Genomic DNA, 14,664 nt, shown 5'->3' on the forward strand with positions numbered 1-14,664 from the left:
ACTAGACAAGTTTTGATGCCTTTTTCTGCAGTGAGAATCCCAAAGAAAAATATTTTGAAAGGTAATTTGAAAATGCTGTAATGAATTTATCCAGTGTTCCCTTTACAATGAGATATTCCTGTTTTATATATATATATATATATATATATATATGCGCAAAAGTATATGTAGCACTTTTGAGACTAAATGAAAGAAAGAAGATTTAGCATAAGTTTTTATAGAATAAGTCTATTTCATCATCTGATGATCAAGCAGCACATGGACTCACAAACCTCTGCTCTACCTACGATTTCTCAATGACATTTGGCTATATGGAAAACAATCACTAGGATTTCAATAACTTCAATCTTATTGTCAGTCTGAGCCTGGAAAAATCAACACAACAAATTCACTTTCTTGACACCACAGTGCAACTTTTAAGTACCACACTGTCAAAAACCACTGATCACTACACATACTTATATGCCTCCAGATTTCACCCAGAACAAACTACCAAATCTATTATTTACAGCCAGGCCCTCTGATTCAATAACATCTACTCAGACCCACAAGACAGAGATTCAGAAGTCTTGGATTTACAATAGGCATTTGTCAAACTACAATATCCACCAAAGGAGTCAAGATTAATACCCAGAAACCATCTACTACAAGACAGAGCAAAAACACAAAATGACAGAACACCCTTAATGGTCACTTACAGTCCCCAGTGGAGACCATTCAGGCACATAGTCAATAAGCCACAATCAGTTCTTGAGAATATTGGTGCTTTCAAAAGGTCTGGGAGGCAGGCCTTTAATTTTAATAGGATATGCAACATAGATGGTAATATAGGGGCAAGACCCTGCCACAAACTCATATACCAGTTCTGTCCCCACATCTGCTGTGGGAGCAATATTACAGGGGCCAATAACATCACCCCCAACATCAGAGGTGCAATTATTTGCTCTTCCTCCAGTGTGACATATGCCATCCTATGCCAGCAATACCCCTCTACATTCTACATTGATCAAACAGGACATTCGACTGTATGTGCAAGAGGATTAACAGACACAAATCTGACATTAGAAATGCCAGTACAGTACCTAGAAACTTTTGAACTACCATGGACATGCAATAAGGGGTTTACAGGTCACAGTCCTTGAAGAAGGAAAATACAGAAGAAGTCTAGATAGAAACAGATCAATTGAATTATACAGTATTCTCAAATTCCAATCCATTAGCCGAGATATGAACAAAGACAATGATTTCATGGCACACTACATACATTAATACAAGAGTTCCTACTATTGAACATATACAAAAGGAATATTTTCAGAGAGACATTTTGAACTTGAGGAAACTGACTTTTGGTGAGCAGATTTCTTGTTTTCATACATCAGCACTAACTGACCACTATAAATATCTGAAAGATTTGTATCACCTCACCCAGCCCTTTGAAATTTAAGGACAATGGGCATGATTTGTGCCATTCTGAATTCTATTACATTCTATCCCATCCCCACAATTGTGTAAGTATGTTTTATACCTGAGGCCTTAACACCACTTGGTACTGCATCTGAAGAAGTGGGTTTATATCCATGAAAGCTCATGCTAAAATAAAAACAGGTTAGTCTTAATGGTGCTGTCATATTTCATTTTATCCTCCTATATCATATTTATATATAATATTACCTAGCCAAAAGAAGGGGGTGGGAGAAACACAGTGTACCATAGAAATTTTACCAACTGCTTTATAATTTCTTGTATGTATCTAATGTACTTGATGGGGGCATGATTTTTATTTATTTCCAGTTGTTTCAGTAACATTAAATTGCTTTTTGCAGATCAGTGACTTGCTTTGTGGCTCACTGAAATGTTCTGACATACCACCCTGGTTTGTGGACAGCTGTGGAAATCTTTGTAGTGCTGAGCTTTCTGACTCAGTCCTCCTTTTTCTTTGTCATGGAGCACTAGCTATGTTAGAGTGGAAAAACAACAACATGGGGCATAATGCAGAGAAATTGCTCTTGGATATTGCCCGGACCTTATTGACCTTGAGTACACGGTAAAACTATAGTTTTGCATGTTTTATTCATTCAGGCTGAACTCTGTTCATCCATTTCTAGAGTTCAGGTTGCAGTTTGAATGCATGTTCAAACATAAATTGGGCTAAATAAAAATAATACATTTTTGTACAGTATCACATTAGGAATTAAATATAAGACATTCTAATTATCTTGGAATGGTTAGGAAGTATGGTTGGGTTTTGGCAGGCTATCCATTATGAGAAGATGGATATGCCATTTTGGAACAGTAACCAAGAATGTTGCTTATGGTTACATTTTTATGTTCACTTACTTAATCCCTATTTAAATTAATGGGAATTATTGCTGTGAAGACACATGGGATTGTATTGCATGTGCATTTCCGGTTTGAACCTGGACTTGAACTTGGAACTTGGATTAATAACTGAACTAAAAGTAGATAAAAAGTTATGTGTTTATCATATCTTTTAAACTGTTGTTGTTTGGGAAACATGGGACCTGAGCAATAAACTTAAATCAAATTACAGTATAGAGGAGAAACCTTAGTTACCAGCAAAATAAAGTGAGACAGACAAAATTGTGAGAAGCAAAATATTTTTTCAGGGATTATTACTAGGATTGGAAATGCAGATGTAGGTAATAGCAGAATTGTTAATTAGATGAATATGCTTCATTTTCTTTCTCACTACCCATACCAGTTTTATCTATGGTTTCTAGCAGCTTCATTTTTAGTTACTTGAAATAGTGCTATCTGTAACCTGTGCCTGACATTTTTACCTGTTTTACCTGAAGTGATAACTGGTGTATATCTAAGAATTTTATAATTGTTCTTTATTCTTTATTCTTGTATTATTGATATGAACCAGGTTATGGTTTAGGGACTGAGGCTGGAACAGATGGCCAAAAACAGCTGCTGCATTTAAGCTGGATCGGGCCATGGCAAACAGACACGTGGGCCCAATCAGCCAGCTTCTGCTTCAAATAGGAATGAAAAAAATCTGCTCCTATTTGGGGTGGAAAAAAGCCGTCCTTTTGTCTCTGGAGCCTGCTTTTCACTGGCTATGGGGTGTGTGGCATCTAAATGTCACACCAAAAAGTTGCATAGAAACCGACCAGCATATAATAGCTGGTGCAGCTTTTGTCTGGCTTGGGGGTGTGGTACATCTAAACACCATGCCCCTGAGCTGGCGAGAAGCTGGCTTTACTGGGCCATCTGTTTTGGCCTAATAGTATTATAACTAGACAGGATGGGTCAGTGGGAAATAATTGCTTAGCTTTGATCTCCATAATGGTGAAGAACTTGAATACCATAAATCTCTGCGACTCAGATGGTTTTCTCAGCTACCATGACATGTAGAGACCTTCTGCCAAAGAGAATGTAAGACTGGAGAACCTGACCCAGATATTTTCATGCTGTTCATATTAGGGCTGTCTTTCTCCTGTGATGAGGATATATAGACAGTGGGGGCAGGATAAAATGGAGAAGAGGGATCCATTCCTTACTTATTGTCTTGTCTTGGATAATTTATTTCTACATTTTAAACTACCACAATTCAGCAGTGTATTGCAGTACCATATTCACCTTTTGCGTGAATTAACTATTTATGTGGGAATAGACTTTCTAGTACTTAGGATAAACAGTGGTTCTGTAGGATTGTGAAGCTCAGCAAATTACTGAGGATAAATACTGTGCTATTTCTAAAATTTTGTCATCTTGTTCCATCATAATACTCTGTTTGATTCTTGAAGGCTAAAAGATTCTGCTATGGCAGCATCTCTTTCCAGAGTTGTAACCATTTGGACTAATGTAGCTTTGGATGTTCTTCAGTCAAGCTCTATAAACCTGAAGTTCAGTCTCAATGGAAACTCAGATACAGCTGGAAAAATGCTGGAATATGTCTATGCACACTGGGAACATCCTATGGACGCTGTTAGGCATCAAACCAAACTTATATTTAAGAATGTATTACAAATACATCAGGCTACTGTAAAAGGATCTATTGATTTAAAAGTAGACCCTTTCTTCTTGCATCTAACTGACAGTTTGCTAAATTTGGAATGGCATGTTAAAGGTAAATATTCATCACTTGGCTGTCTTGTGGAATGTATTGGAATTGAATGTATTCTAGCAGTGGATAAGACAATTCCTGCTCAGATCTTGAGTGTCATGAGTGATCAGTCTTTTGCACCTTATGCAAGTGATCTGTTGGAAATTATGTTTGTGAATCACAAGAAGCATCTTACATCCATTTTGGAAGGAAACACCTGGATTGACAGTTGGCACGAGACATGGGTGTCTCCCCTGCTCTTAATTTTGTGTGATGGAAATGCAGAGCAAGCCATGTATGTAACAGATTATTATCTACCCAAATTGCTGAAATGTAGCCCTGAAAGCATGAACTACATGATCAAAATTCTTCAGACATCAGCAGAATCTAATGTTGGTAAGATCAGACTTTATATATTATATGTAAGGTGTATTTCATCATGCAGAATGCATGATAATGATGCTGCTTTAACCTATTTTGACATATTTTTGTTAGCAAAGTGCTGGGCAGGAAATTCTAGGATCTGTATCACTAGATAATATGAAATTTCTTTTTCTTCTTCTAGCAATTCAGAATAACAGACATTGTTAAAGATACACAATATGTTTCCCCCTACTGTTATTTCTTTACATACAATATTTAATGTAAATTGTAATTTTATATTATAATGGTTGACAAAATGCAGTTCTGTTCTGTTATAAGAGAATATGGGAAAGGAATGTAGAGAAGCAATGTGGAATTTAATGCAGGTGTTTTAGTATGTTATGATAGTTAATATGTTAATTTCATAACAATTTGTTATAAACTGTAGAAGCATAGAAGACTGTACTATACCAGCATAAGAGACATAGGATTCCTTCATAAGTGACATAGATAACATAATCTTTGTTATCTTAATATAGTACAGGAAACAGAAGAAATACTTAAAGGGTTCCCCACTAGTTACAAGGAGGTAGAAGCAGTGCTTTTCAGGACTGACCATGGAAATGGCTTGCTTTCGTACTGCTATTGTATTTTAACATTCTAAACACTTAGGAGTTTTCGAGGGCAAAGGTCTACTTTATTAGATCCATGTATTCTAAAGGTGTTTGTATATTGCAGAAAATTGGTTAGTCTTTGGGTGCCATGTTATTGGTTTAAAAAACTGATTTTTTAAAAAAATAAACAGTCCAGTAAGCAGTTAAGTTTCAAAAGGGAAATAATTTTCATGGGTATGTTTAGCAGAACAGAAAGGAGACTCATTAATATCAATTCCTGCTGATTAGAATTTTTTAAAAAAATATTTGATTTAGGATCTTGCAGTACCAGAGGTGCACTTGGAGCCTTGATGGCATGCCTGAGGACAGCCAGAGCTCATGGACACTTGCAGTTTACAGACATACTGCATGGTGGTCTTGTATCCATTGGATGTATAAAACAAGGCTTAGTCCATCAACATGATCAGGTAAAGGTCTATGTATTAAGGGGTGTATGTGCGGTGTTTTTAATTTTAAAATCATTAACTGCTGTGAAAAACCAGGCTTCATTTCAAGCTCTTGATTCTTCTGGTTTTTTAAAGGTACGAATAGATGCTTTAGGTTTGCTCTGTGAGAGTCACCGCAGCACAGAAGCTATCTCTCTAGAAGAAATGCATCTGATACAATTTTTTATAAGATACAACTTGAACAGCCAGTCTCCAGCAGTGAGGCAACAGATTTGTTCCCTCCTAAAAAAGGTAACCTTTAAGTGTGACTAGAACCCTCTGCCTTATACCAAAATGCTCTGCAGGCCAATGGAATGATGGTTTGCCTTTCTTTTTTAAACATGACACAAACTGTTTCTAATTGGATGGTGTTTTGCATTTCTCTTTTAAAAGTTGTTCTGCAGAATATATGAAAGCTCCCAGACAGCTCATAAAATGCAGCAAGCAAAATCCAAACAAGATTTAGTTAAGAACTCTGTTACATGGGACCCATTGATGACTCTGCAACGGTACAAGGTATGAGTTGTAGCTTGTTTTAAAATATAGAGAATTAAGATAACAACTGTGTAGCTGTCCTGAAGAGAAGAGAAAATGCAAATCATTTTGTGGTAAAAGAAGGAAGGAGTTTTATGAAACTCCCTTATTCATAGACAAGTCATCTGCTTAATGCAACATCATCTGTATTGACTAGCAAAAATTCTCAAAGGTTTTTAATAGAAGCTACCAGGGAGTGTAACCCTGGAAAATGTAATTTAAACCAGTGATATAAACTGGCTTTTTCTAAGTGAAACCAAAGAGTGTCCCACACCTGAAACACCTTGTTTCAGAACCTTTCACCAGTATCAGCACTGGTAATAGGTTTCCACTTGTGAAGCTTTCATTGGGACAGTATAAGACTATTTGTTCACACAGTCACGTTTTTCTGCTGGTGGACCCTTTCTCTAGCAGTCAAAATCAGTGAAAGGGTGCCTCCATCCATTCTTAAGCAACTCGTGTGTGCTAGGTAGAATTGGACTTTGAAATCATGAACCAAATTGACTTGATTTAATCAGCTCATTTTATCTATCAAATTTAAAGACATAGCCATGTTATGTATCAATAAGCAAAGGGATCTTTTAGCACCTTTGAGACTTCATTGGATCAGATAAAGTAGACCCAGTCCATGAAAGTTTATGCTACAAACATCTTTCACTCAGTTAGTCTCAAAGGTTCTACAAGAGCCTTTTATCTAGAAAGTCTTCCAGCTTCTAGGAAGGGATTGTTGTATAGTGGGGCTATTTCTTAGGATTAGCAACAAGGAATATTGACATTGTAATGCATGCCATACAGTAAATGAAAATCCTTCATGCACAGTGTTTGAATCATAATGTTACTTGGGTGGAGCAACACAGAATAAGGATACACCTGCTTTCAACTAGATTTATTTGATATGTACATAATTTATTTGATCAATATGTGTGTTAAAAATGTGATTTCTCTTCTGATCCTCAGGATTTCATGTCTTCTGTCTGTAGTATACTATTTGGAGCTCTGTTTCCAGGTTCATCCCATCCAACCAGATTTACAGCGCTGACTCTTTTGGGAATAATAAGTGAAATATTTCCTATTTTAGATGGTAGGTTCTTTGGAAAATAGGGGAGGGAAGGTGCTGTACATAGAGAGTACCATATGATCATTTGTTTCTGATGTGAATGGGTAGAGCTCAGCACTCCTGAGTAACCCAGTTTGATAGTCTTACCCTTGTTACAGGTTAAGACAATTCTGTAGCCCTGCAAAATTTTGAGTATCTTTGTATATAAGTATTGTCAGTTAATAACATTAAAAAAGTAGTCATAGCCCATCCAGTATGAATGTACACATGTATGTGTATGATATTGTGTATGTACAATATCATGTATCATACATATGTATGTGTATAATATCAATAAGAGTTTAGGGAAAACCCATTAATATAACCATAATCCAAGTTTATGTTCCAGGTACAGAGGCAGAAGAAGAAGAAATGGAAAAATTTTATGCTGGAGTCCAGGAGGAAACTGATCACACACTAAAAGAGAACTTCTTTTTAATCATAGGTTATTGAAATGAAAATGTAGAAAACAAAGGAGAATGAAAGATTGTAGGAGAATTTGGCCTGGGATCAAGAAAAGAAGCAGGAGAGTGACTGATCAAATTTTATTAGGCCAAAAATCAAGACTTGGAGGAAGGAGGTATAAAAATTAGAAGAAGAAATACTAACAATCTAAGGTCCAAAACTTACTGCAGAAATAATCCAGTTTGAAACTGGTTTAACTGCCTGGCTCAGTGCTAGGCAATTCTGGGAACTTTAGTTTTGTGAGACATTTAGTCTTCTCTGTCAGAGTATTCTGGTGCTGTAATAAATCCTAGAATCTTAGAATCATAGAGCTGGAAGAGACCGCAAGGGCCATCCAGTCCAATCCCCTGCCATGCAGGAAATCCAGATCAAAGCATCCCCGACAGATGGCCATCCAGCCTCTGTTTGAAGACCTCCAAGGAGGGAGACTCCACTACACTCCGAGGAAGTGTGTTCCACTGTCGAACAGCCCTTACTGTCTGGAAGTTCCTCCTAATGTTGAGGTGGAATCTCTTTTCCTGCAGCCTGCATCCATTGCTCCGAGTCCTAGTCTCTGGAGCAGCAGAAAACAAGCTTGCTCCCTCCTCAATATGACATCCCTTCAAATATTTAAACAGGGCTATAATAATAATATTTTATTTTTATACCGCTTTTCCGAGATGATCAAAGCAGTGTACAGAAAATGCAATAAAAACAACAATACAGAATAAAAATTTCAATAAAAACATAGCAATAACACTATATTAAAACATTACATTAAACAAATAAAACCAATTACCCCAAATCAAAGCCAGCTGAATTGTTAATCCATGATGCCAGTACATATAGGGGGAAGCCACATAGTATCAAAGGACATGGGGGAAAGCCTGATGGAAAAAAAAAGGTTTTAAGCTTCTTTTTGAACAAATCCAGGGAAGTGATGGAACGGAGCTCATCGGGAAGAGTGTTCCAAATTTTAGGGGCCGAGATGGAGAAGGCCCTTTGTGAGGCTGACGCATATCTCGCAGTTGGAACCCTCAACAAGTTCTTCCCGGCTGACCTGAGTGTGTGGGGCGGATTATATGGGGAGAGGCGGTCCTCCAAGTAGCCTGCGCCCAAGCCATTTAGGGCTTTATAGGTAATAACCAACACTTTGTATTGTGCCCGGAAGCGAATGGGCAGCCAATGAAGATCTTGCAGAACAGGTGTTATGGTTGGTCCTGGAACATCCAGCGACCAATCTTGCTGCCATATTCTGCACTAATTGAAGCTTCTGGGTTTGGTACAAGGGTTGCCCCATGTAGAGCGCATTGCAGAAATCCAATCGAGAGGTTACCAGAGCATGTACCACTGTTTCAAGGTCCCCCCGGCCCAGATAGGGTCGCAGCTGGCTTATCAGCTGAAGCTGATAACAGGCGCTTCTGACCGTCGCATCCACTTGAGATGTCAATTGGAGCGACGAGTCCAGAAGCACTCCCAAGCTGTGAACTGAGTCCTTCAGGGGGAGCGTGACCCCATTCAGGACAGGTGGACAAATTTCACTACCTGGACCCGGGGAGCCTATCACAAGTACTTCCGTTTTCTCTGGATTCAGACTGAGTTTGTTTTCCCTCATCCAGCCCATTACCGACTCCAAGCAGGCATTTAGAGGAGAGATGCCATCCCTAGTCACTGCAACAGTCGGAGACACAGAGAAACATATTTGGGTGTCATCAGCATACTGATAACACCGCGCCCCATGTCTCCGGATGATCTCTCCCAGCGGTTTCATGTAAATGTTAAATAGCATGGGGGACAAAATAGCTCCTTGAGGGATGCCAGATGTAAGCTCCCTCTTATTGGAGCAAGAGTCCCCCAGCTGCACCATCTGGAATCTACCCGAGAGGTAGGAGCGGAACCACTGGAGCACAGTGCCCCCGATACTCAACTCCCTCAGGCGTTCCAGAAGGATACCATGGTCAATGGTATTGAAAGCCGCTGAGATGTCCAAAAGCACTAACAGGGACATGCTACCCCCATCCATGCCCAGACGGAGATCATCGACTAAGGCGGCCATGGCAGTCTCAACTCCATAGCCCGCCTGGAAGCCAGTTTGAAATCATCCTCAGGTTGAGCACCCTTTGCCTTTTCTGAGAAGAGGATAATGGAGCAGAGGACAGAATAGGGGAATTTCAGCTCAAAATAAGTAAAGAGATAGTACAATTTCCAGAATTTCCTAGCACTGTCCCAGGGCACTTAAAGTGGTCTCAAACTGGATTATTTCTGCAATGTGTTTTGGACCTAAAATATGCAGATGACACCATAGTACTGGCATAAAATAGCAAACACTTGAAACCATTACTGAAGAAAGTCAAGGAAGAAAGTGCAAAGGTAGCTTTACCATTTAATATTAAGAAAACAAGAATAATGATGATTTACATAACTTTAAAACAGGTAATGAGGACATTGAAATAGTTCAAGATTTTCCATACCTTGGCTCAGTTATCAATCAGAATGGAGACTGCAGTCAAGGAATCAGAAGGAGACTGGGACTTAGAAGGGCAGCTATGAAGGAGCTAGACAAGATCTTGAAGTGTAAAGATATATACTGTAATTGATTACTAAAGTTAGAATTGTTCATGCCACTTTATTTCCAATTTCTGTGTACGATCATGAATGCTGGACAGTGAAGTCTGATAGGAAGAAAACTAATTTGAAATTAGGTACTGGAAAAGAATTCTATAGATATCCTAGATTGCTAACATTATAAATAAATGGGTTATAGAGGAAATTAAGCCTGTGTATGACTAAACTGCGAGACTGTTGTAGTTTGGACACATAATGAGAAGGCATAAACTCATTAGAAAAAAGAATAATGCTTGGTAAGGTAGAAGCAGTAGGAAAATAGGAAGCCTGCATTCCAGATGTATAGATTTAAGCAAGGAAGCCATGGTCCTGAGTCTGCAAAGTCTGTGTAGTTCTGTTGATGATAGGGTGGCTTGGAGGTCTCTTATTGTTATGGTCACCATGTTGAAATAGGCTTGATGGCAGTTAACAATAAATGTCTGTTTTACTGTGTACTTTTTTAAAGGCATACATTTAGGATTAACCTAGACCTCAATGTAGCCTTTTAGATTAGAAAACATTGGAAAAGATATGTAGGTAGGGTTGCCATAAGTGAGGACCTCCAAACCGGGACAAATGTAGGACAAATGTAGGGCAACATTTTCAAATGTAGGACACATTTTTTTTTAAAAAAATGGAGGACGCGCAAAAAATTGAGGTTTTTTTTAAAAAAATGTTAATATAAATGCATGTTTTTAGGCATGATCAAAATGGAGGACATTTTGGCATTATTCTTAGACAGATGGCAGAAATGGACTTGCCCTCGAGTTCAACTTTACTTCTCAGAAGTGTGTACTTGGTCAAGGGACTGTGGTTTTTCTTCACTGCGCATGAGTTAGTAAAAATCACAGCAAGTTACATTGGCCGTGCCTCAGAGGCTTGTTGATATCATCATCATCATCATCATCATCATCATCACCACTATAATTGGCCAAGAAAGGCAGACTTGTTAGCATTCAAAGCACCATAAATACACAAAAAATGCACTTGCCTATATTTAATAATAAAAAATAATGAAAAAGTAAATAAAAAACAAGGCAGGGGTGTATATATTTGATAATAAAAATTAATGTAATAAAATAAAAAACAAGCAATAATAAAAATTAATAAAATAAAACAAAAACAAGCAATAATAAAATTAATGAAATAAAATAAAACAAGCAATAATAAAAATTAATAAAATAAAATAAAAAAGCAATAATAAAAATTAATGAAATAAAATAAAAACAAGCAATAATAAAAATTAATAAAATAAAATAAAACAAGCAATAATAAAAATTAATAAAATAAAAAATAAAAAGCAATAATAAAAATTTAAAAAATTAAATAAAATAAGTATTTTATATTTTAAAAAATAATTTAAAACCCCCAAAATACCAAGGCAGACCTAATGGCCACTGACTCAGCTTTCCTCTTCCTCCTCCTCCTCCTTCTGTGGCCCAATTCTGCCCTGGCCTTCAGGCACCCTTCCTCCGGCTCCTTCCTCCTCCTCCTCCTCCTCCTCCTTAGGATGGCTGGCGCGGGAGGAAGGGAAGCGGGGTAGGCACATGCGCGCGCGCGGAGGGAATGGGGAAGGCGTGCGCGCGGAGGGAATAGGGAAGGCGCGCGCACGGAGGGAATGGGGAAGGCACGCGCGCAGACGTGGAAGGAATGGGGAAGGCACGCACACTGCCACTGGCCCCTACTGAGGCCTGGGCAGCGTGCAAGCCCTCGCAGTGGAGGCGCGGTGGCAGTGGCGCTTCTGCCGCCGGCCCGCCAAGGAAGAGGAGGAAGGTGGAGCCGGAGGAGGAGGAGGAGGAGGTGGGTCAGCGCCGCAGCAGCCGCATTAGCGGCAGCGGCAGTGGCCGGAGCGGACCCCCCAAACCGGGAACAAGGCACGGGTGGGGGCCCAAACCAGACCGTGACCGGGAGGGGCCCCCCGAAACCGTGAATGGCACGGGGGCCGCCGGGTTATGGCAAGCCTATATGTAGGTGCTCTTCACAGTGAGTGCGGCATATCTGTGGATTTCTTTTTAATGTTTGTGAATCTGCATAAAACACAAAACAATTGTATCAAAATATGAGGAAGGAATTCCACCTAAATGTTAGGAACAATGTATTTACTATACGGGCTGCTTGACCGTGGAATAAATTGCCCTGGAGGGTGGTGGACCCTCCTTCTTTGGAGGTCTTTAAACAGAGGTTGGATGGGCTTCTTTCAGGAGTGCTTGAGTTGTGTGTTCCTGCATAGCAAGAAGTTGGATTAGATGGACCTTGTGACCACTTCCAATTCTAAGATGCTATGTTTCTATGTATCTAAGTGAGAAGTCAGGAAAACTATATAGGGCAAGCCTATTCAGATGCCTGTTTTATGTTGTACATTGGGCCTCTACTATCCACTGGGGTTTGGTTCCAGGACCCTCCATGGATAAATAAATTTGTGGATGCTCAATTCCCATTAAATGCAGTGATGTAGTAAAATGGTAACCCTTATATAAACTGGCAAAATAAAGGTTTGTTTTTTGGAATTTATATTTTTTAAAAACATTCAAACCGTGGATGCTTGAATGTGTGGATAAAAAATATGTGGATACCGAGGGCTGACTGTACTTGGATTTTTGTTAATGTAAAGTCACTTGTAAGAGGAAGGTTTCTTTCTTTTTTTCTTTCTTTGTTTTGGGTCATACTGCTGCTGTGATAATATACTAACTTCAGGTTTTCTGCATGGTAAGTAAACTCTGGATGCACAGCTCATAACAAAGAGTGGAACAATACATGGCCCAGATCAAAACTTCCATGTTCATGTTGTTTTTACTTAGCTGCTCTGTATTCATTTTTTTTGGGATATACCAAGTCTCTCTTCTTTGTAATTCCAACCAATAAGTCTATATCCTGCAAAATTTTAAAAGACAAAAATCTACTGTCCAAAACTATCTCTGCCCTATTGAAATCAAATGTTTAAATTATATTCTGATATTATATAATCAAGGACTAAATATCTGTGAATCAAGTATAGAGAAGCAATTCTCATTCAGTTGTAGAGTGACTATAGGTTTTGTTGTTTGTGTCCATTGACCATCCTGGCTGAAGAGAGTGCAATCCAGTAACATCTGCATGAGCACAGAATCCCTGTCCCTGCTGTGATGTAAAATATTGAATCTAAAAAGTCATCTTTCAAGTCAATAATGTTTGCATATTGGTTGTCTTTTTAAAAATAGGACAAAGCCAGGAATTATTTCAGATTTCTCAAGAAGTTGATCCTGCTCGTGTTCAAAGTCTAGTCCATTGTTTTGCCAGCACTTTCGAGGAGGTAAAGATTTTGGCGTTCGATCTTCTGATGAAGCTTCATCCAGCGCGGCCTTATTTTCAGGTACAGACACAATTATACTTGAGTCCTGTGCAAAGAGAGAGGTGGGGTATGACTAAGAGAAAGAGAATTAATATATACATACTGTTTTCAAAACAACAAGTAAAACTGTAAGCCGCCCTGATCATATCTATGGAAGGGCGGGGTAGAAATAAAATTTATTATTATTATTATTATTATTATTATTATTATTATTATTAAAAGAGAGAGAATAATAGTTATTTGTCCTGCAAACAGATTGATTTTCAATTTTGTAGTGATGGCTTGCTGAGTGTTTCAAATCTTGAAACAAAACTTAGCTCAGATATGACAGCAAAAGATGGCTGCCTTAATGATTGTTCTGCCTTTTTCATGTACGTAATACTCTTGTAGCATTTAGAGTAACATTAGAACTGTCAGTATTTAAAGGGTTCATGTAGCACCTTTGAAACTAACTGAGAGAAAGAAGTTGGTAGCATAAGCTTTCATAGACTTAAGGGCCCAAACAGACAGGCCAAAATAAAGCTGCTTCAGGTCACTTTGGAAGTGTGCTGTTTAAATGACGCATGAGTCCTAAGAGGCCAGAAGCCATGCTAAAGCCACTCTCCAGTCCTAAGAACTGGAGCGCAGCTTTGGTGCAGCTTCTAGCCTCTTAAGATGTGTGTGTCATTTAATTAGCATATCTTCAAAGTGACCCAAAGCAGCTTTATTTTGGCCTGTCTGTTCGGGCCCTTAAGTCTAAATCTTATGCTACCAATTTCTTTCTTTCATTTAACCTCAAATGTGCTACAAGATCCCTTTGTATACTGATAGACCATCCGGCTGTGTCTTTTAATTAGAAACTGTCAGGAAAGGGCAAGGAAGACAAATTGATATTAGTGTATTGGAGGATAATTTTTCTTTGTGGGCCAATTAGAATGGAGTTGACATGTGATAGGGAGGGAGCTGCACAACCACCATTTTCCCAAATAGGGTTGTTCTTCCTTCTGTGTACAGTGGGCCCTCTCCTTATGTGGGGGATTCGTTCCAGATCCTCCTGCCTAAGGGAAAATCCGCATATGCTTGCGCCCCATAGGAAACAATGGGGCGCGTGCACGCAGTGGTGATGCTGTGAGCACAGGCGCACA

The 14,664-nt window shown here is 38.8% G+C and overlaps 1 protein-coding gene across 4 annotated transcripts in view; it reads left to right on the plus strand.

Annotated features, from left to right (window-relative positions):
• Positions 1–14,664, plus strand: part of THADA (THADA armadillo repeat containing) — a 207,324-nt gene that overhangs the window by 20,362 nt on the left and 172,298 nt on the right. For all 4 annotated transcript variants that reach the window (XM_042474414.1, XM_042474421.1, XM_042474438.1 and 1 more), the window contains 7 exons: positions 1,824–2,044; positions 3,774–4,468; positions 5,365–5,516; positions 5,631–5,786; positions 5,928–6,050; positions 7,026–7,149; positions 13,410–13,561. In XM_042474414.1, the coding sequence (XP_042330348.1) occupies positions 1,824–2,044; positions 3,774–4,468; positions 5,365–5,516; positions 5,631–5,786; positions 5,928–6,050; positions 7,026–7,149; positions 13,410–13,561 (1,623 nt within the window). The remainder of the gene's footprint in view (positions 1–1,823; positions 2,045–3,773; positions 4,469–5,364; positions 5,517–5,630; positions 5,787–5,927; positions 6,051–7,025; positions 7,150–13,409; positions 13,562–14,664) is intronic.

The sequence above is a fragment of the Sceloporus undulatus genome, chromosome 1 (assembly GCF_019175285.1).
Source record: "Sceloporus undulatus isolate JIND9_A2432 ecotype Alabama chromosome 1, SceUnd_v1.1, whole genome shotgun sequence".
NCBI lineage: Eukaryota > Metazoa > Chordata > Lepidosauria > Squamata > Phrynosomatidae > Sceloporus > Sceloporus undulatus.